The 22471-nt window shown below is 40.1% G+C and overlaps 3 protein-coding genes across 8 annotated transcripts in view; 2 read left to right on the top strand and 1 right to left on the bottom strand.

Moving 5' to 3' along the window:
• gng12b (guanine nucleotide binding protein (G protein), gamma 12b) overlaps positions 1-2060 on the top strand; it is a 29517-nt gene extending 27457 nt beyond the window's left edge. For all 3 annotated transcript variants that reach the window (XM_005919829.3, XM_005919828.3, XM_005919830.3), the window contains one exon: positions 26-2060. In XM_005919829.3, coding sequence (XP_005919891.1) covers positions 26-151 — 126 coding nt within the window. In that variant the 3' untranslated portion in view covers positions 152-2060. The remainder of the gene's footprint in view (positions 1-25) is intronic.
• Positions 2061-4263: 2203 nt separating this feature from the next.
• On the bottom strand, positions 4264-6147 carry gadd45ab (growth arrest and DNA-damage-inducible, alpha, b). The gene is made up of 4 exons (XM_005919832.3): positions 6008-6147; positions 5600-5701; positions 5291-5498; positions 4264-5086 (listed from the first exon to the last, which is right to left on the bottom strand). The coding sequence occupies exons 1-4, from the start codon at positions 6055-6057 to the stop codon at positions 4973-4975; spliced, it is 474 nt and encodes a 157-aa protein (XP_005919894.1). The 5' UTR covers positions 6058-6147; the 3' UTR covers positions 4264-4972.
• A 371-nt stretch (positions 6148-6518) lies between these two features.
• sec16b (SEC16 homolog B, endoplasmic reticulum export factor) lies at positions 6519-21708 on the top strand. 4 transcript variants are annotated; one of them, XM_014332868.2, is made up of 25 exons: positions 6519-6986; positions 7481-7759; positions 8002-8090; positions 8187-8289; positions 10355-10557; positions 10634-10785; positions 12584-12645; positions 12769-12907; positions 13030-13260; positions 13693-13790; positions 15829-15910; positions 16011-16128; positions 16206-16317; positions 16484-16589; positions 17228-17365; positions 17461-17574; positions 19181-19256; positions 19336-19495; positions 19608-19771; positions 19875-19903; positions 20059-20166; positions 20254-20349; positions 20428-20542; positions 20857-20900; positions 21289-21708. In XM_014332868.2, exons 2-24 carry the CDS (start codon positions 7497-7499, stop codon positions 20871-20873), a joined length of 2775 nt encoding a protein of 924 aa, XP_014188354.1. In that variant the 5' UTR covers positions 6519-6986; positions 7481-7496; the 3' UTR covers positions 20874-20900; positions 21289-21708. The 4 variants fall into 4 exon arrangements, with proteins under 4 accessions (XP_014188354.1, XP_014188353.1, XP_014188351.1 ...); XM_014332867.2 differs by having other exon boundaries at positions 7458-7759; XM_014332865.2 differs by having other exon boundaries at positions 6519-7406.
• The last annotated feature ends 763 nt before the right edge of the window (positions 21709-22471 follow it).

The raw sequence follows: 22471 nt of genomic DNA, 5'->3' as shown, positions 1-22471 counted from the left end.
GGTGTATTTACTGATTTCTTTGCAGGTGTCCAAGGCTTCATCGGAGCTGATGCGCTACTGTGGAGAGCACGCCAAGAATGACCCGCTGCTAATGGGTATCCCTGCTTCAGAAAACCCTTTCAAGGACAAGAAGCCTTGCACAGTTTTGTAGGGAAACACCTGAACTCTTGCTTTTGATGCTAAATCCTATGTGTAAAAGCTCTGCTCACAACTTGCCTTAAGGCCAGTATACCCCTTAACTTTTTCACATGCCTGCTTGAGTTTGATAAGGAATGTAGTCCTCTCTGCCTTTTAGTCAAATAGCTGTGACACCAAAGAACGGGCAGAAGGCTGAAGCCGTTGCCTCTGATCAAAGCTGCGGCTCTAACAAAGATGATTAAAAGTGTTGGCTTTTGTTTGTCTGCACTGTAATCTGACAGGATCTGGAAGGCCACAGACCTCAGCCTGAAAGGAGCTGAGAGTTGGGAGAGTTGATGACTGTAATTATGACAGCACGTATAAACAAGCCCCCTTCAAGTCATTGGTCTAATCAGATTTAGGCTTTGGGTTTTCACTTCTTGCTTTCATCAGGAAACGGTTTTTATTCTGTTCAGAATGAGACGATTAACAAGATAATGATATCCTGTCAGATGAGTTAACTGTCCAAACTCTAATGGACCTGCATTTCCGGGATAAACAGAAAGGGAGGTCCATAACCACTGATGTACTTTTTATTGTCACGCATTTTGACTCAGAAGAAATGGTCTAAAATCATCAAAGGAGACCCATTATGATCATTTCCAGCTCCGCATTTTATCCTTAGACTCTACTACAGTAGTTTTATATGATTTTACAATTTAAAATATTCCTTAGTTTTTGTGCCTTCTACTTTACTTCCTATTCCCCTCCTCTTATGTCACGTTTAATCTGATTGGCTGCCTCTCACAAGTAGGTGGGGCTTCTGCACCATACCTTATTGCCCAAGAGAGGGGGGGACTGCCTGAAGCTGGGCTTAGAGCAGTCTGAAGGCTGAGCTTTTAGATCATAGGGATTACTCGATCATACGTGTCTCTTATATCTAACCTTGTATAACCTTTCCAGAGATGCAAAGAGTTTGTTCAAATATAATTCAGATTTTGATTTTTTTAGACATTTCAAAAAATGATGTGGTGCACTTGTACAGTGCAGTGCCAATATTTCAGGATGAACTGATGCTTAATTTTGCTGTAAGCTTGCTGTTTTTGCAACTTTGGTTGTATTCAGCGGAGAGCGATAAAAGAACACGAACATGATATCTGTAAGTCTTACGATGCAGGTACTTGGAGGATGACACTCTTAAATGGAGTAAACCTTAACCTTGCCATGAAGCCGTTACTGTAGAAGAAAAATATTTACAGTAATCAGACTCATCAGATCTAGTTTCGCTGCTTCTGTCTGCAGACCTGAGGCTTCTTGTTTGTACACTTCAGGCACTGTGAAACCAATGAACACCAAATGACTGTTATGAGTTTGAAACATTTCATGTTTACAGCTCAAACTTCCTTTGATTATATCATGTTGACATAGCTGTAACTTTATGTCATTTGTGAGCTATACTCTTGCTAAAACATGAGCAACTACTTTTGTAATTTTACCAGCCAGGGCCTTAATAATGAAGTTAATCCTACTTTAACCTCTTGACTACCTTTAAGTCACATAAGTGCTGTTGTCTAAAACTGTGAATTATAAGATTCTTTAGGTGAATTAAGAGATATATGGGGTATATCTTACTAAAGGCTTGTAACACTGTGCCCATGTACCAGAGTGTGCTTGCTTGTAAATGTTCTTTTCAGGTTTCAGTCAAACCTTAACATTTGACTTTCTATTTTGTTTCATGATTTCAATGTTTGGGATTAAAAAGTGTTACGTGTTGCTTTGTTAACGATACATTTGGTTGATTTTGATCAGTCTGTATGGATTTATGTTTTTATTGATAAGTCTGTGGTTTCTCACACGTGGTCAATAACAGCTTACTGTCATATTCAAACCTTTGCCTGTTGTTGCATATATTCAATGCAAATAAATATGGAAAACAAGTTAAATTATTCAACTAAATTTACATAAGCCTGTTTTAGACATTTTCATTGCATGAATCATCATTTATATAATCAAATGGAGGGTCTACTGTGTTCATTTTTCGGCTCCATATGTTTGATATTGGACTTTACAATAGTAGGTTTTCATCATTTAAAGTTCATGATGATCCTTATTTGTCTTAGACTGAGCATTGGTGCAGATCTTAAGTGAATCCAACATCTAAAACAAACTGTCCTACCTTTTAAGCAAGCTATCTTCTGATTGGCTGCCCCTTGTAAACAGCAGGGTTTGAACAGCTGTGGTTGTAGCTGTAACTGTGTTCCTGACATTAAGAAATTCATAGTAGGGATATCCACTCTCACTGACATTATGTAGAGCCGAGAGCAGAAAAATGTCCTGATATCGAGCATCTAAAGCAATTTGGAGCTTGAGCTTTTGGCTATGAGGGGTTGCTGACCTCATTAATTGAGAGTTTGAGCATGTTTTATATGCACGCCCACCACTGTAATTATATAGAAAATGTCTTATTGTAACAACATGAATATTACTCCTTTGTCTGAATCACAAGTCACAATGTTTAGACAAGTGGATGAGTGAATCAGGTCAAAGACCCAAACATTTTTGATTGTTCTAATTTCTCAGCAAAGTTGTTTACATGCCCGTAAGCCATGAGTACCATGTTATGCAATAATCCCTACTTCTGTGAGCACCCTTTTATCTCCTGTCTCAGTCTTCTCAGGTGCGATGTTACATCCACAATCAGGTCAGGCCATATTTGTTGGCCCACATTCATGTAATCCCCACTCGAGTCAGATGACTTACATGGCTGGCTTTTGTAGCAGCATCATTTATAGTGATAGTGTTACCTGGTAATGAAGAAGCCCTGGGATAAGCCAATAATCCACTATCTCCAGTATCTCACCTACTTTTAGAAGCTCCTCCCTCAGTGTCAGGAAGGCCTTTCAGTGATCAAACTGATTTTCAGGAGGTGTCATGTCATACAGATCAGACTCTACTATTTCTGATATTGTTTAACAACCTAAAAAACCCCTTCAGATCTAAAAATTCTATCAAGGTTAACGTTATTTACATGTACAGACCTCTATACAGTTTCAGATTTGCAAAATTTTCTTGTTTATTGCAGTCAGTTTAAGACAACCACAGACCGTGTAGCTTCTGTCATACCCCACAATCCTCCTCAGTCTTCCAGTCCCTTTTTGACCCAGTTTTCCCTCCCCATCTGTTAGCCCTCCGCTTGACAGGAATGTTGTCTTTGTGATATCCCTGCCTGCAAACTGACATCTCTTCAGTGGGTCAGTCTCTGTGCGTACACTGCATGTTAATTACAAGAACTATTATTGTCAGTGGTCAGAGGGTATGCCTCTATTCATGTGGCTATTTTTAGGCATAAAGCTAAAGTACTGTACAGCTCTAGCAATAGAGCTGAATAGCCCTGACTCATGCATCCTTTGTCTCGTGACGCTCTGTGTGGAAACCTTTGTCCTTTCTAACTCTGTGCAAGCACCATAAGTTCTGGTTTTCTCTTTTTACAGCCTGAAAGGGGTCTTCAACATTTTTTTTTTCATGCCTCACTGCTATTTTTAATTCTCTCAGCAGTAAATTTAGCACTGATTGCGTGAATGCAGAGGGGTGTGAAGAAGGAGCTGTCACAATGAGCCCCATCCCACTTAGATTTGACTACAATGGGAATTCTCCACCCCTCTGTGTAATAAGATCTCCAAGATGTGCAAAAGGTCAACGTTTACTAGGGTTCCCATGCAGCAGTAAACTTTATTTCAAGAAATTAATGCCTGCAGCACATTTCAAAGCCAGCTAATCTGGTCTGAAAAGACTTGTAGTTGTCCATTTTTCTGCCACAGGCTAGATTTTTTTTCCCCCTCAAGCTGGGAAACAAAGCCCAGATGAGGTGCACAACTCTAGTTCCTTCTCAGACCGTGTGGATTACCGAAAACACGTTAGCTACTCCACTTCTGTCTTTGTTGTACACCCTCCTAAACAGGTTGGCTTTATGCTGAAATGCAAAAGAAAAGAAAAGCGAAAGCATATGTCAAGTAAATAAATAAACGAGTCACTTCCCTTGTGACATGTAACAGCAAACTCCAAATGTCAGGAAATTCATGCATGATTTTCTAAAAGTGCACGGATGGAGTAGTTGCTGAAAAGGTAAAGCAAAACCCATCTGAGAACTGTTTTTAAATGTTATTTTATTCAAATTTTCAAGGCACAATCTTTTCAACTATGCACAATAAATATAACTTATTAAATTAATAACATAACAACAAGTTACCGGACAAACATTGTATTGTCCATAATAATAATAATAATAATAATAATAAACTGTGAAAACTTTCCCTTTTGAGTTATCAGAGTTATCAAAGTGACAAGTTTTTAAATAAGATTAAGTAAATGTTCTCTTGAAGAAATGCTGAGTCAATTTGGTCAAATTTTCATGAGGAGTTTTTCAAGCTGACAGCTGACTGATCCACTCTGTTGTGGTCCAGTTCCTGGAGTCTTGTCAGCTGAGACACTCTGTCGGCTTTTCCCCCAGTCCATGCGCCTGTGCTCGGCACCACGTGTGCTCCAGGCTCACATGATTCAGTTTCCTCGAAAATTATTCTTTCTCGGCAGAGAAAGGCGCAGTCATACGTTAAAATCCGGGAACCCAGACAGCTGAGTCACTCTTCCTTGGCCCACAAGTTCACCCTGACCTGGTAAATTTGTTGGAACGCTTGTGCTCTTTTTTTCCCCCCTTCCTTCTCCTAACTCTCCCGTCGCTCCCTCTCCACTTCTCTCTCTCTGGGGCGCTTTCCAATCAAGTCCAACACAGACATTAACACAGGCCTTAGGCAGTTACTTTTTCCCCATTGCACACAATACATTTATATTCCAAGCAGCTTCATCGGTCAGGAAGGTTGATAACAGGCACCCACTGATCCAAACACCGGCAGTCTCTGCAGAATCTGTTCAACTTGCTCAGTGCAGGGTCCTTCCACGGGGATGACTGCGGATTCTGCACAGGAAAGAGCAAAGCGGTTACCATCTGTTCTTTTATGAAACGTGCAAATAATAATTCAGATTGCATAACTGATGCCAACTCCTAAGTGCTGACAGCAGAAACGAGAAGCAATAAACCCCAGGTACATTTGATTGCTCAAAAGGAAATGAGCAATATTCCCAAGGTTTAAACTACACGGACGTGAGTAACAGTACTTACAGTAACTAGAACACAGTGTAAGTCCATTGGCTCTCCTCCAGGCTTCACTCCGCCGAGTATCTCTGCCAGACGCCTCATGTTGCTCACACGCAGGATGTTGATGTCATTCTCGCAGCAGAATGCCTGTATCAAGGTAAAGTGAATCTGCAGAGCCACATCCTCCTCATCATCTGTGGCCAGTAGACACAACACCACATTGTCTGGATCCCTAAAAGCAATGAGGAAAAAGATAAAGCAAACATTACTACTTCATGCTCATCCCAGCTAGTTTTTCATAGTGCGGCAGTAGCGAGCTTACTATCAACTTACACATTGAGTGACTTTGCTGCTTCATAAACTCCGACAGTGATGCAACCCTGAGGCAATGCAGAGCTCAGGACCTCCTCTAACGCTGTAGCCACCGAGTCCATTCTAAAGAAACAAAAGTTTAACAGAACGCGCATGATCAGAGAGGCTGTTAGTTTAAGATTTGATGCCCCAATTGTCCATCTAACGCCGTTCACGTGATATGTGAATGCCAGCTCGTGATGTAACGTTGCATGTGTGATACAAATGCAAGAACCGCGAGACGGCTCAATATAATAGGGCTGAATGTCGGTCACAAAGGGCAGTGTGCAATTATATCTGCAAACCAATAATTCTAACAAAAAGTTTCTAAATTCGTATTAAAAACAGAATTAAATTAAAGGAAAATGCAGAGTTCAACGCAAAGCTAACCTTTCTGATGAATTATCTCCACTGGTATCTTCAAAAGTCATATTGCACATCCAACCGGGTCTTGGTATAATGTCCAGAGCGGAATCTGTGCGTCCTCTGTTGTCTAGTGAGACTCTCGCTGTGCTCGGAGCGTCCGGGTTCCAGTAGTAAAAATCCTGTGTACGCAGAACTCATTTGCATAAAGCCTACCCAGTTGTGGATGACTGGTCACGTGATTCACATTGAACCTGTGCTTAGAAGAAAGCGACATCCCGTGGCCATAACAGGACAATGACTAATATGAGAATAATCAGAACTAGTTTCTGGAAATATAGTAAAACCAATTCGTCAGTAATCACGAGGCATTTTCAGAATTACAGCAACTAACCAAACATTTTATTTCACTTCCACACGGTGAAACAAAGTAACATGTCATAGCTTCTATGAACATTTGCAAAAAAAAAAAAAAAAAAAATCCCCAGTAAATATTTGTTTTTACAAATACAGATTCAAAACATTAACCTTTAGTGATTTCGTTTTACGGTGCAAAGTAGTTTCTGGCTTCAATATAAAAATGTCTAATAATTTTACAATGGTTTCTTGAACATGACAGTAAGTTCACCGCACTTTAATGACCACCACAGTCACCAGATCGCAATCAAACGGGGTGTGATAGAGCGCGAGATTCGCGTCATGGATGTGCAGCCTATACACATCTGCAGCACCATGTGATGGAAGATGTAAATATATGACTTGAATGAAAGGAAATGTGGGATATAGCGCCTCTGTTGGTAAGTAATGTGTACTTTTTTTTTTCAAACTGTGAAAAAACGTTGGGCTCTGACGCTTTCGCTGTCTCGAAAACTAAATCTGATCGGAGACCAGCTGACCGTCATCTGCATCCTGCCTACCGGCAACGTGGCAAGTTGCGCTTTTTTCTGCACATGCAACCTACAGTCGAAGGCACGGTTTGTCATGTTGTGCTGACGTAGACCAGAAGGTCAGTTTAGTTTTTATTGTGATTATCCCGAGGATGAGCGTGATTTCCTCTTTTACAGCCCCCTGGAACAGCAGCTGTCAAACTCTTCAGGGCGTGCTCCACTGTTTACCTTCAGATCACTGAGATACACAATGCAAACACAACGGCGATCAAGGAATGTGCGCTTATGTGTGCTTTTTAATCTGTTTAATATGTAACTATACTATGCTAATATATATATATATATATATTCCTCGCACTTGGATTTACTCTGATTTCACCTCCAGAGCACCGAGACGACATTTTTTATGGGTCACAGTATTTTGTGAACTTTATCCTCTTGTTATCATACCGATTTGTTATCACCTCATGTTGTGAGTTTCCCATGGAGTGATGTGGCATTTGTGGATGTACTTTGACTGTGGCTGGGATGTGTGAGCTGTAAGTATAACAAACGTTTGCAACTTTCTTCCTGCGAATTAATGATTGCAGACATTTCCCATTTTTTACCGCAGGTGTTAAAGGGTCATCATGGATCACAGAGGTCACTACTGGCCGGACTCAGGCCGTCATTCCCACAGAACAAAAGACAGAGAGGGATACACCAGCCACTCTCAGCAGGAAAGGGACCAGCTCTATCCACCTCCGGACCTCAGAGAGAGGGACAGGCACTGGGGCCATCCTGATGCCCGTTACAATGTTCATTTCCCTCTGCCTACACCTGACTTTTATCCATACAACAGTCAGCAGTATCAGTATGGGTATGGACCTGAGCACCAAAGACCTCTGTCCAGGTTTGTACAGTTACAAGTGACCCCAACTGGCTACTAAGCTGGAGTTATTATTTGGGTATTATTAGTGTGTTTGTGAATGCAATGTAGGATAAAAGTTGCACAACAGTTGGTAAAAGAAGCCTGGTTCCAACACTGAGCTTAGTGTAGCTTTCTGTCCTTGCTAACAGTGCATGCTGGGATATGCAGTGCATCACAGATGATGGAAATGTAATGACTTCATTAAGATTCTCCTTTATTTTCAGGCATGGTTATGACTATCCACCTTACAGCCACTGGGACTACAGAGACAGCTATGGTTGTTATGACTACAGAGGGCAGCATGGACGACAAGGTGTAGTGATACAAAACAGCCAAGCTTTTTTTTTTAGAGTCATCTTCTACTCTCGGTATAAGAGAGATGGGATGATGTGTAACGCTGTTTTTTAAGATGGTGGCCAGTGGGGTCCTCAAGAACCATGGAGAGCAGATCGGTACCATGACAGGGCACACAACCAAGAACAACTAGGAAGCGTGAATGCTCAGGAGTACAGGTGGGTCAGTGCACTCTACTTCTATCAAAGCCAGTGCCTTTGCTATCTGATGATACTGTGAAAATGATACCTGCACAAAAGAGAGAGGTACATCCAGAAATGTTGACAGGTTAAACGGTTCTCTAGCACTACAAAGTTTGTATGGAGGGTTTAATAAAAACAAAAAAAGAAGAAACAATAAAAAGTAAAAGAAAACCTATAATGTTGGGGTTTCAGTATAATATGTTGTGGTGATAGATGGTCACTCTTGATCAAGAGTGAGTGTAGAAATAAGCTAGAGGAGAATGTGTACACAAGAAATCAACAAACAGGCAAGTACAGGGAGTGCAGAATTATTAGGCAAATGAGTATTTTGTCCACATCATCCTCTTCATGCATGTTGTCTTACTCCAAGCTGTATAGGCTCGAAAGCCTACTACCAATTAAGCATATTAGGTGATGTGCATCTCTGTAATGAGAAGGGGTGTGGTCTAATGACATCAACACCCTATATCAGGTGTGCATAATTATTAGGCAACGTCCTTTCCTTTGGCAAAATGGGTCAAAAGAAGGACTTGACAGGCTCAGAAAAGTCAAAAATAGTGAGATATCTTGCAGAGGGATGCAGCAGTCTCAAAATTGCAAAGCTTCTGAAGCGTGATCATCGAACAATCAAGCGTTTCATTCAAAATAGTCAACAGGGTCGCAAGAAGCGTGTGGAAAAACCAAGGCGCAAAATAACTGCCCATGAACTGAGAAAAGTCAAGCGTGCAGCTGCCAAGATGCCACTTGCCACCAGTTTGGCCATATTTCAGAGCTGCAACATCACTGGAGTGCCCAAAAGCACAAGGTGTGCAATACTCAGAGACATGGCCAAGGTAAGAAAGGCTGAAAGACGACCACCACTGAACAAGACACACAAGCTGAAACGTCAAGACTGGGCCAAGAAATATCTCAAGACTGGTTTTTCTAAGGTTTTATGGACTGATGAAATGAGAGTGAGTCTTGATGGGCCAGATGGATGGGCCCGTGGCTGGATTGGTAAAGGGCAGAGAGCTCCAGTCCGACTCAGATCGCCAGCAAGGTGGAGGTGGAGTACTGGTTTGGGCTGGTATCATCAAAGATGAGCTTGTGGGGCCTTTTCGGGTTGAGGATGGAGTCAAGCTCAACTCCCAGTCCTACTGCCAGTTTCTGGAAGACACCTTCTTCAAGCAGTGGTACAGGAAGAAGTCTGCATCCTTCAAGAAAAACATGATTTTCATGCAGGACAATGCTCCATCACACGTCGTCCAAGTACTCCACAGCGTGGCTGGCAAGAAAGGTGTATAAAAGAAGAAAAACTAATGACATGGCCTCCTTGTTCACCTGATCTGAACCCCATTGAGAACCTGTGGTCCATCATCAAATGTGAGATTTACAAGGAGGGAAAACAGTACACCTCTCTGAACAGTGTCTGGGAGGCTGTGGTTGCTGCTGCACGCAATGTTGATGGTGAACAGATCAAAACACTGACAGAATCCATGGATGGCAGGCTTTTGAGTGTCCTTGCAAAGAAAGGTGGCTATATTGGTCGCTGATTTGTTTTTGTTTTGTTTTTGAATGTCAGAAATGTATATTTGTGAATGTGGAGATGTTATATTGGTTTCACTGGTAAAAATAATAATTGAAATGGGTATATATTTGTTTTTTGTTAAGTTGCCTAATAATTATGCACAGTAATAGTCACCTGCACACACAGATATCCCCCTAAAATAGCTAAAACTAAAAACAAACTAAAAACTACTTCCAAAAACATTCAGCTTTGATATTAATGAGTTTTTTGGGTTCATTGAGAACATGGTTGTTGTTCAATAATAAAATTATTCCTCAAAAATACAACTTGCCTAATAATTCTGCACTCCCTGTATAAACAATTAATGCCTAAACATTTATTAAAAAACAAACATACTTCCTGCATTACAGTCTGTCTAATAATCACTGCAAATTCTGTGAGCAAGAAAGTCACACGAATACAGCATAGACTTAACTGCTATGTGTTCTCGCAGTGAAGAAGAAAGCAATGCACATGAAAATGCATTTCTTTCAGGTACAACCAGGTGAGAGACAGCTCTCAGCATTACCTCAATGACTTTGAGGACAATCCCTCCAGAGACAATGAAGAGATTTCCTCTTTTTACCTTGGGACATTAGAAAGCTCCAAAAACTCAGGGTTATCTTCCAGCAGCTATGAGCTGAGTCAGTACATGAATGGAGCCGAACACAGTGATGCTGCCCCTCAACCCTATGGAGGTGAGCACGCAGTTCCTCTCACGTCCACATCGTCTCTGCTTATGCCTCTTTTTTTTAAAGCTTTGTATTTTCTCAGACCAAGCACATGTGCATCAGATGTCAGCTCCTCTGAAGTACTCGATCCCTCATGCTGTTATCAGTTTTGGGCCTGCGGGTCAACTGATTCGGGTCACTACAGGCTTGTCAGCACAGGAGAATGTCAGCCACCTGGAAATCCACAGTCTGGAGGTAGGTTCAGTCAAGTTGTTTAAAAAAAGCAACAGATTTTCATGGAGGATACTACTAATCTTTTACCAGATGAAAATTATAGCACTCTCATGGACCTTAAGGGCCCTAAAGGTATACTATAGTCAGACTAATAGGATTGATTTGGGTCTGTTGGAAAGGATTTCACAAATCCACAATTATTTTGCTCATGTCAGTGATAATTAAGCCATTAACATTAATATTTCATGCATTGTCATTTGTTTAATTTAATTTCCCTTTATTAAAGAAACACATGGGTCCATAACAAATAAAATAAATAAATACATACAGAATAGGGCTGTTCGATATACCGATATATATCGGATGACGATATAAAAATGTCTATCGTTTCATTTTACGCTACCGTTTTTTTTGTGGTGTCGCAAAATAAACTGTTTACGGCAATATTTTTTTCATCGTTTTGATGGTCACTGTAGTGGCTATATTAATTTCTTAAAGTTGTGTCTTTCTCTTATATTTTATATAACCACACTACAGACAGACAAGCGTTTGTTTTTATGCCTTGCCGTTAGCAACAACGACGGTAACACCATCGCGTGTCCGCTTGGTCCACATAAGCCTTTCACAATAAAGCTCAAGATCCTGTTGAGACTTTTCAAAATAAACTGAATGACGTGAAAGATGCAGAGTGTTTACGGATGAGAAGCAAAAAAAGAGCCGTCAGGTGCTAAAAAATAAACCTTAGACTCAAACGTTAGAACAGGCTTTTCCCCGCAGCACACCGTGTAATAAATACTCACAAAGAAAACGGCGGCCGTTACAACTTATGTCTAAAAATGTATAGTTTCTTAAAACACTCAACTAGCTGGAAACACTTAACGCAAGTCGAGCTGCCCGAGATTCACAGAATTTACAGAAAATGTTACATTTTTGTGATTTATATCGTTATCGGACGATAGATGTCTTAATATAAGGATATGATATTTTGGTCATATTGCACAGCCCTAATACAGAATACATTATTTTTTCTGTTGTTGCTTTGTATTCCCCTGAAACGTGTAACACAGCATGTATAATGGTTTCTTGGAAACCTAAAAACTCTTTGAGTTTGAAAATATTTATGTCACAGAGTAGTTAGGGTTATTAATTGGTGAATATTGATTTGTTGAGGTCTTTGCTGCACATTAGTTTTAAGTTTTCCACTACTCAGTAGCTACAAATATATGTTTTATATTTCTACTCGATGTGGCACATTTTGTCCACCATGGTTTTAGTTCTGTTTTGTCTGCTGTCAGTTTCGGTATAAATCCATGTTTTGAAACTGCACATGGGAGAATAAGTCTTGATGGAGGATTTTTCTCTTCAAATGTACCTCTAGTGTTTTAATTTTTTTAATTTTTTTGTTTACTAAAAGTTATAGTAAAACAGTGGATATGAGTCTATAAACAGTTAAACGCTTCCCCATGAAATTTAGCCTGCTGGGTATACTCGGGGTCAGAGGCTGGACTTTTTTTCTTTTTTAACACAGAGGGCTGATCCAGACTTCCTGTATTGGGGTTCTGGTTCAGCAGACTGACACCTTATAATCTTAAATATAACCACTAGGTACGTTAGTAACTACAGTAGTTAGTACTATCCAGTTTTCTGTACTAAATAGTAAATCTTGCAGAAATGGGCTTTTTTTTAAAAAAAATTTGTTTTAGAAATACCTTTATAATTTACAGCTACAGGAGAGTAAATTGGCCCTTACAATAAAACATTAGCAGTAATGTTTCCAGTAAGGTTTCAAGACATTATTTTTGTCTTTAAATGTACATAGGTTATTCTAAGTGAGACACAGGAGCAGCATGAAATGAGAAGCTTCCCAGGGCCTTTAACCAGGTAATAGTCTTTGGTTTTGTAATTCTGACAATAACAAACTGCATTCAGCTGTATGCCAGATCTAGGATTATTATTAGACTTGTGAGACTTCCATGTTTGAATGTTATGTATATTTTACTGAAGGGAGGATTTGCACAAAGTGGATGCTATAGAGTTTGCCCACCAGATGGCAGGCGCCTGCATGAGGGACAACAAACTGCAAGATAAAAGCTCTGCTGCCCTTTTGTGGAATATTCTGATATTGCTCTGCAGACAGAATGGAGTAAGTGGATTATGTGTTGGCATTACACAGTATGTAGAGGGATCACATTGCCATCAGAGAGACATCAGGGCAATTATTGTGATTATTTTTGATACAGTTGTCACTGTATTTTGGTATTTCAGCAAATAGTCGGGTCAGATATTGCAGAGTTGCTGATGCAGGACTCACATTCAGATGGAAGCTGCCCATCAGATGCCCCCACGCTTATTGACTTCAATGAGGATACAGCTGCTGAAGCACCACCTTGCAAAGGAGACGACCTGCTCACAGGAAACTGGAGCAGCTTTAGCTCAGAGAACTCTGAGAAGGGCCTGCAGACCTACACTCAACTACTGCTGGCTGGAAGAAAGAAGGTCTCCACATTCACCTTTAATTAGCTTTTTAACAGCTGCTGGCAAGTCTAGCATTTAACTCTAGTGGCTTCAAAAGACGTCAGGCCCACTGCACAGAGCCAAGATAAATTAATGTGACCATGAGACATGATTTTAGTTTTAATCCTCTGCACTTTTCTCTAATGTTTGATTTTGCGTGGAACATTATAGAGACCTCTTTAGAGCAACAGGTAATATGATATTGTATAATGAATGCAAATTTACAATGTTTCCTCTGGGATGCTCTGGAGTAAATATATAAATTAGCATAAAATGAAACTAATCAAGTTAAATTCATGTGTATATATGCAAGAATTTAGTCAGTCACATTTAGTCAGGATAAAATAATCAAATATTAATCAGTCTGTACTGTGTACTGTAGCTCAGTCTCTATCTTTCATATGTGGTTTTCAGGAGGCCCTGGAGTCGGCTATGACCAGCGGCCTGTGGGGACATGCACTTTTTCTGGCCAGCAAAATGGACAACAGGTCCTATATGACTGTACTGAACAGGTGAGAAAACTCATGGCCTCTGAGACGTGACAGCTGAGAGAAATCAGCACACAGCTCTATGTGGTAATTTGTCAAGAATTGCTAAACTTAGATACTTATGGCTTCCTTCACACTTGCGTTAGCACTACTAGGAAGTGTGAGAAATGTTCCTGTCGGTCCATTTTGGTCCAGACTTAAATTATTTGATATATTTCCACAAAATGTGGACTTTCAAATCCTCAGAGGATGAAAAATAGAAACTTTGATGTTCCAGTAACTTCCTCCAGCACTCCCAAGAGGTTTTTCATTTGTCCAACAGTACCTTAGTGATCTGATATGCTAGATAGAAATATTTTAAAATGAGATCTGATTGTTTTTGCTGAAAGCAATCACAGTGAGTACCCAGACTTTCCTGCCTTTAGGCGCAAGGACAGCTAAGATTAGGAGTAGTGATGAGAAGGTTACTTTTTAAACGTAGAGGTTACATATTCTGCTTCCAGAACAGGAAACTAGACTTAGAGTGGTCTTGAGCAATAGTTCTCCAGGCTTTCTGAAGGTCTTTCAAAGTTTTTTCGTTGGACATTGACTGCTTTTCACTCATTTTCAGTTCAGTTCAGTCCAGTCGTGGTCCTGAACTGTCCATTTTTGAGATTGTTTCTTTTTAAGACATTTAACACTGACCTATGACTCATTCAAACATAACAAGGCACCGAACTCAAGAGATGAACCAGTCTTGTGTCTACACATAGCAGAAAACTTAGCAAAGAACCAATCTTAAATGATTTCTTTAATCACTTTGTCACCAGCAGCCTGTCGCAAAGGTATAAATTATTCCCATTTATGTAGTTGAATCTATAAAGGACACTGAAGAAAACACAGTTTCACAGGCATATAATATATTTTTGTCCCAGCAAGGTGATTCCTATAGAGCATTTAATCAAAAACCTGGTACATATCCTAAAAACTGAAAACGGGAAACTTGACAAAGGGGGGATAAAATAAGGTGTAGCAGCCCTAAAATCTATCTACAGCAGATGAAGCAGCATCTGAAAGCAATATCCTTTAGAAATAGGGGGGGGGGAGAATCAGTGGCAACAAGTCTTGTAGTGAGTATCTACCACCATTCTGGAAACACAGTGGCGGTTCTGTCATGAAGCAGAAGCCATCAACCTTCCAAAGAAGAGCTTTGAGTGTCCTTCAAAAAGCCTGGAGAAGTATTCCTGAAGACTACCTAAAGAAATTATGAGAAAGCTGCCTAAGAGAGTTTAGGTTGTTTTGAAAAATAAATATTCATGCCTGATATTAACTTTGAAGATCATTATAATTGTACAAACTCAGTTTGCCATAAATACTCCATTTGGCTTTTGCACCATATTGCATTAATTTTTTTGTTTTATATTTTTGTTTCAATTAATTTGAGCGTCAGCTATTTTTCAGAGTTTCAGAGTGTGTGTGTGTCTAACCGCGCTGGTTGGTTTTAATTGTTTTCAAAATGTTTAGTTTTTTTGTTGTTGTTTTAGTTTCACTGTCATTTTTATTTACTAACTAATTAATGACAATATAGGTGCTGTTTGTCAGTGGAAACGTTTGAAAAGTTCACCAAACGTATTACAGAAGAACAGTTGGCTTTCCCTCATACACTAAAAATCGGTACCAAAGCCTCGTAATTATAATAATTTATTTCTAGTTTTCTTTTTTGTTTAGTTTTCATTAACAGTAATAAACAGAAATCATTATAATACAGATATTCTCATTAAACTCCCGTGAGCTATTTATCATGTAACCCAGTCTAGTTTTTACAGACTATTTGTACAGACTAAGTGGTATGTCTCAGCAGCCCAGCAGCAGGTTGTCAGTAGAGGAATGTCTGGGGAGAAGGCTGGCAGATAGGCAGACTGATTTTGATTTGTAATTGACAAGAGGGGCAGAATCTGAGCTATCAGTGTGGTGTTTCACTTGTGTGCATACTAGCAGAACAGATGCACTTTAAATGGGATAGTTCCTGTTTTTGTAAAGCCTTGCTTAAGACGTGCAGTGACACAGGCTGCTCTGTTGGCAGGTTCACAGGCCAGCTAACGCCCAGTGATCCCCTCCAGACTCTTTTCCAGCTGCTGTCTGGGAGAATTCCTGCTGCAGCCACGGTAAATTATCCAGAACCTAACAAAACTCTTATATGAAGACAAGCTTATGCTATAGCCTGTATCTTATTACTAAGGTTTAATAGTGATTTTCTGTGCTCAGTGCTGTGGAAATGAAAAATGGGGAGACTGGAGACCCCATCTGGCTGTTATGCTCTCCAATGAGACAGGAGATCCAGCCATCCAACAGAAGGCCATCGTCACCATGGGAGATACACTCGGTACTGATACACCGACTGACTGACAGGTTGTCATGCACACACATACAAACTGATGTGTGTTGCTTTTCCCTGTGCAGCCTCCAGAGGCCTCATACATGCTGCCCATGTGTGCTACTTGACAGCCAGTGTTCCCTTCGGGGTGTTTACACAGAAGGCTGAGAGACTGGCACTTCTAGGCAGCAGCCACAGGTGAGCTGTGATTCCAACTTGCTGCCATTCATCAGTCCAAGTGCTGTTCATCTGGTTATACTGACAGCACAAGCTTAATTTTCTGCTGAAACACGTGCATGTCTTATTTTGATCTTAATTTCTGTCAGCTCTTTGCTTTGAATTTGTCTGTTTTTATTTCCTCTAGGAAATTGTTTGAGTGCTTTGCCACAAACACTGCCATCCAGTGCACTGAACTATATGAGTATTGCCAGACTCTTGGGAACAAAAGCTTTTCAATACCCTCCTTTCAGGTGGGTGCTACTTATATTTTTTGTGTTAATTGTGTACCAAATGGAAATATCAAATTTAAAGGCACCGAATATTCTCTGTGTCATCTAACATCTAACATTTTTCCATTATAACACAGCTCCACTAGCACATAGAATACATTTTCCCCCATCAATTTATTAGACACTTTTACACAGTTTAACAAAAGGTTTCTAGTTTGGATTCAATACAGGAAGATAATACATTAACATTTCATTCAGAATCAGATATCTTTTTGTTGCAATGTATGGTCCTTGAGAAGATCTGGAAGGTGAAGGTAACAGTGGTAATTGGAGCACTTGGTGCAGTGACCCCCAAGCTAGTTGAGAGGCTCCAGCAAATCCCAGGAACAACTTCCAAGATCTCTGTCCAGAAGATCGCAGTCCCAGGAACAGCAAAGATACTGCTTGGGACCCTCAAGTCCTAGACCTCTGGTAGAGGACCTGATCTTGAAGGATAAAGATTGCCGGCAAAACTTTGCCCATCTTTTGTATCTCTGGACACTATTTTAGACTCACTGCATTAGATCAAACAACCCTTAGCAAAGACTTAAATATTTGGAATCATTACCATTAAATCTGCAATAAATGCATGACTGTGGTTATTGTTGTATTTTGGTCAGGTGTATAAGTTCCTGTATGCCAATCGTCTGTTGGACTGTGGGCTTTCATCTCAGGCCTTTCATTACTGTGAGGTGGTCGGACAGGCGATCCTCAGGCATCAGGAGCCTTTCTTTGTGCTGACTGGTGAGGTCGTCAAGGTAAACCTACAGGTTGTCTTACACATCTGACTAACTATCAGTGATCTGTTCAATTACGACACAATGGTTATACTGTATGTATGTTTTTCTTGCAGCTGTCAGACAGACTGAGATACTCAGAGGGTCAGTTCAGTGAAGCAGGGCTCCATAGAGACGGGCAAGAACCGGATTGGCTGAAGCACCTACGTGCTAGGCACCACAGTTTACAGGTGATCAGGTTCTTCAGTCTTTTCACATCATACTATGTTTACCTGTGTGTGAGAGGAAATGTCTCCATTGTCACTGCTGTACAAGGAAGAATTAAATCATGGAGGAAATGTATGATACATGAGGGTTTCTAATTTAGCTTAGCATCAATTCAGCACTGTCAGCAATCACAACTGCTCACAAGTGACTTGTGATTTTATTGTGCACATTTTTCCTTCATCACACCTTGAACAGGAGTGATACGAGGTACCTAATCAAAACGGTAAGTGAGGCATATTTTTTCAGATATCAGTGTTATTATTTGCACACATAAGTTACTGTTGCGTTCCTGTGATATAAGTTGTTTCATGAATTAGGCTCGCAAATCATCATTGTTCTGATGGTTGTGTCATGGTCCCTGGGTCTGGGATACCTTTTTTTTTTAATTAAAGTGTTTCTTGGTTTCTTTTTATTTTATTTCAAAGTTCTGATTTCACATCTAGTTTTTTCATGTTTAGGTTTGGTTAGGGTCTCTGTGTATTCCTGCCTCCCTTAGTTATTTCCTGGTTCATTTTGTTAACCTTTGCCCTACGTGTTTAGTGTTCAGTTTTACTTTCCTGAGTCTAATTTCCCTGATTAGTTCCAGCTGTGTTCCCTGGTGTTTCCCATCTATCTAAGTACCTTGTGTGTATTTATAACTCAAGTCTCCTCTTGCCCTTTGTTGTGTCCTTTCTCAGTGTTATGTGCTCCTCTGCTCCATGCTTTCCGTGGTTCCTGCAGTTCCTGCTTTACTCTCGGTTATGTGCTCCATTGTTCTGAAGTTTACCCTAGATTCGTAGGTTTTTGATTCCTGGTTACAGCTCTGCATTGAAGACTTCACCATTAGAGCTGTTTTTTGAGTTCGTTCCATTTCCTGAATCCAGCGTATTGGGTTCATATCCTGCCTCACAGCCATTTATGATAGACCGCTAAATATTTTCATTATATCTTTCTCTACATTTCAAATCCCTTTACTTACTCATTAATAAGAAAAAAACCTACTTTAATAGATTTTAAAGGAATAAAAATGGTCCCTTAAATTGCTTCAGTTTCCATATTTATGTAAACATTCAGGGCTGATTATGCTACTAAAAATAATAATTATTAATCATTATAAAATGTATTGAATATTGGTTATGCCAGTTGCTTTTTTAGTCATGTTACTGTGCCAGTAGAGTTGGTAATGTTATCCCATCTGGTGGTTGCTCCTCTACTGTAGAGCGAACTAAAATATCTCAGCAGCTATTGGATGGATTACCATGAAATTTGGTACAGACATGCAGGGATCCCAGGCACTGTAGCCTATGATGACAAGTTTGACATAAGATGAACATATTGAATGGTTGCTTCTGAATTTTGCAAAGACAGCTCTAGCTCCTTTCGTCTAGCACCACCAATATTTCACTTCTTTTTAACTATTGTCATTTTGGCTTTATAACAAAATGACTGTCAAATTAATTTCATCACATGGTAAATGTTGTACTTGGGAAATATTAGCATCTGTGGAGTGTACACGGTACAAACTCACACTGCTAACATAGCTGTAATGGAACTTAAACTCTGTAACTAATATGGTGTTATCTTTATTAGACTGGAACTGTCGACTCTACTGAAGCATACCAGCCAGCTCCTGGGAATACTGTTATGTCACATGAAATGCCCTCAGGTATCTTTGCATTGTGTAGCTTTTTTCACACTGTAGAGCAGAAGTATACCTTAATAAAATGCTTTTTTCCCCTATGCAGAATCAGATTTAGATGATTTGAGCCACGGCATTCAGAGTCCTGAGCCTGAACTCCTTTATTATAGAGGACGTGAGGACCAAGAAAGCATATTGCATGAAGATGGAGGAGACACTGAGCAAATGGCAGTGAGGTCATGGGGCATGGGAGCAGCTCAGGACTGGTGTGCCTCATTTACTTTTTCTTTCACACAGACAACACTCTTACTTGATATGTGTAACTGAGTCCTGACAGAGTCTATTATGTCACTGATCTCTCTCTGCCTCTTTGTCTAGGCCACAGGCCCACTGCCCGGCTACACCAGTAACAGTGGCCTATACTCCCTCAGTGCCCACAGTGGCTCCAAGCCAGAACTTCAGTTATCATAACACAGATAGTGGTGAAGTCAAAAGTGCCTCACAACATTGTCCTCCAAATAATCTGCCAGCAATAGCAGAGGGTGAGACTCTAATGTTAGACAGCAATCATTCCCTTCTCTGTTCGGGTATTTACTATGGCCCGCGGTGAGTCAGTGTGACATTTTCTTTTTATTGCTTTTACAGGGGCCGGAGCATCCTCTGGAGCAGGGATGGTGAGAAATGCATTTTAATATTCCACTGGCAACTTTTCGCTTTGATTTATTTATCGCATAAGCATGATTTTAAAGATTACATTCAAATGTATTGTGCTGTGCATTGATTAGTGCTGCTTATAAGTTAAAATGTTTGCCTTTATTTGCCTTTGAAGATGCACAGTCAGATGATTGAGACGAACTTCGGTCAGCCGGGACAAGACGAGCAGATTGTCCCTCAAGGATTGAAAGCTTCTGAGGACACCATTGAGCCTCCTAAACAGGTGGGTGGGCTGCCTATCATATGTCACACAGCTTTCAGTGACATTAGAATTAGTTTACATGCATCACACTTTGTTCTGTGTTAAAAGCAGAACACAAAGAAAGGATGGTTCAGTGGCTGGTTCAAGTCAAAACCTAAAGTGGTCCAAAAAGAGGCTTCAGAGCAGGGAGGCCCAGCTCACACAGTAAGTATCAAGCATACTATGAGCTCAGATGTGATCTCAGTTTTCATTTAATGATACTAATCGCTGTGTATGTTACAGGACTTTTCGCCATCTGCTGACTTCTGTCCTCCTCCACCGCCTGCCAGTGTCCCTCCTGGCACGTTTCCACCACAGTCTTCCACTGCTGGGATTAATCCATTCTCACGGAAAGCAGGTGGGTCACGTGATCAGTTACATAATATTCTGGCTCTGTGTCAGTGTTAGTCACTTATCACTATTTTAATAATAGATTTCAACATAAACATGTTGTCAGCTTCCACATTCTTATGGTATGTTCTGAGGTCAATGAGTGTCTTAGCTAGCGTGTCCAGTTTCATATATTACAGTCATGATGGACACCGCTTGGATTTTTTTTAGTGCAGAAACTTAAAACATTGCAAGTGTTTCGGCTGTTACTGAGGACATTTTACCTCCATTTATCTCTACAAATGTGAGCATTTTCTTTAAATACCCATGTCTTCACTATAGGCCAGCAGCTGGGTTAGAAACCGTGAGACTCACCTCTGTCACAGGTAAATGAACTTACTTAACCTCCTAGGACCTGCCGTCCACATATGTGGACATCACATTTTGGGTTATTTAGACTAAAATACTCAATTTTGCTCTACATGGGCCTGATATCCACTTACGAGGACATTATACTGCTACTGTTCTATCGAAATTTTAAACGAATATCCTCAGATGTGGCTCTTATTTTTCTTAAAAACAAAAATAAGGTTAAAAAAAAATCAGGTAATTCTTTGTTTTTACATTCATCGGGCCCCAATATGCCCAAATATCAAAGAGAAATTAAAAATGCATGTCGTGGAAGAGTTCGGGTCTTAGGAGGTTAAAGATAAGCATATTGATTCTTTATAATTCTTTACGGATTCACATTAACTAAACATGTTCTGTTTGCAGGATCATGCGTCTTGCACCAAAAGTGAGGATATCACAATGTCACACCACATGTCGTGTACTGTAAGATGCATACCGCTCACTAGTTCTTTTTTAGTAATGCCCTTTAAAATCCTAGAGCTTGCAAACCATGATGTTCCTTGTTAGTTACAGGAATACTCTGCATCGACTTGGATATCAACTCATATTGCAGTGACAAAAACAGCTGAGGTGTGTTCTAAAAGCTGACTTAGGGGAAATTACCAGCAGACGCAGTACATATCTTGGGAAAGGGATAGCTTAACTCAGAGCAATCACGCCAGCAACACTGGGGCTGAAGTTCTACTGTGGCAAAAAATGTTGGTGTAACTGTGATCACTATGCCACGATCATCTGTGCTATATGCTGCAATTAAATATCCAGCTAAATATAAGCGTGGAAAATATTTAAAGATATACACACATATACCACTGCAGTTATATTATCTATGCTCCAAGCACTGTTTTAAAACAGAAATAAGACGCACACTAATAAATGCTGTGGTCACAGAAGCTTTTTAAGCATAATTTGTAGCCCAGCTTTGCAGAGCTGTACCACATCATGGGCAGTACTTGATTATTTTCTGTCATCTGAAAAGTGCAACAGTTGTATTTTAAATTGCACACGGGACAGAAAATAAATGCTGAAAATAAAATTGGAATAGTGTCTTCTCATGTTGTCATACTGCCAAGATTGATGATACCACATGGCGAGAGAGGGGAGGATAGCTCAGGGAAGACCTCTACCAGCCAAATACCCAGTACCCTCTTACAGCCTCTACACCCACCAGAGAGCAGACGCTTCCAGGACCAAACTGTTTATGTGCTGATGACTTATTTGTAATGAAATGGAGCTCAGCATATAAAAGCTTGATTTTACACACTGCTCTTTAAATTGTATATAAAAAACAGTAATATATACTCTTGTAATTGATTTTAGATTGACCTTTTTTATTTCTGTTTCACCGTGTAAACATGTTTGGATGTAACTGGGATGTTGTTAAGTCATTTGACCTTAAGTTTCAATGTATTGTGTTTTTGTACCTCTATACGACCACATGAAATGTGTTTATTCTCTAGCTTTTCAGCAGATTCTCGCAGCAGAGGAAAGTATTATTAAAAGCTGTATCTGCAGTCATGTTAATAGTCACATATTGAATAATTACATC

This window comes from Haplochromis burtoni, unplaced genomic scaffold, assembly GCF_018398535.1.
Source record: "Haplochromis burtoni strain Fernald_Lab_line unplaced genomic scaffold, NCSU_Asbu1 Contig_13, whole genome shotgun sequence".
In the NCBI taxonomy this organism is placed as follows: Eukaryota; Metazoa; Chordata; class Actinopteri; order Cichliformes; family Cichlidae; genus Haplochromis; species Haplochromis burtoni.
The sequence above is the reverse complement of the archived record's forward strand: the minus strand, read 5'-3'. Positions and strand labels throughout refer to the sequence as shown.

Coding starts and splice junctions, on each gene's coding strand:
- gadd45ab (XM_005919832.3), bottom strand. CDS start 6,057: ATGTGCAATATGACTTTTGAAGATACCAGTGGAGATAATTCATCAGAA. Junction 5,499..5,599: donor GCAGCAAAGTCACTCAATGT/GTAAGTTGATAG, acceptor CATTGCTTTTAG/GGATCCAGACAATGTGGTGT. Junction 5,087..5,290: donor TACACTGTGTTCTAGTTACT/GTAAGTACTGTT, acceptor TTTCCTGTGCAG/AATCCGCAGTCATCCCCGTG.
- sec16b (XM_014332868.2), top strand. CDS start 7,497: ATGGATCACAGAGGTCACTACTGGCCGGACTCAGGCCGTCATTCCCAC. Junction 17,575..19,180: donor CTAGGCACCACAGTTTACAG/GTGATCAGGTTC, acceptor TATCTTTATTAG/ACTGGAACTGTCGACTCTAC. Junction 19,496..19,607: donor ATGGGAGCAGCTCAGGACTG/GTGTGCCTCATT, acceptor CTCTTTGTCTAG/GCCACAGGCCCACTGCCCGG.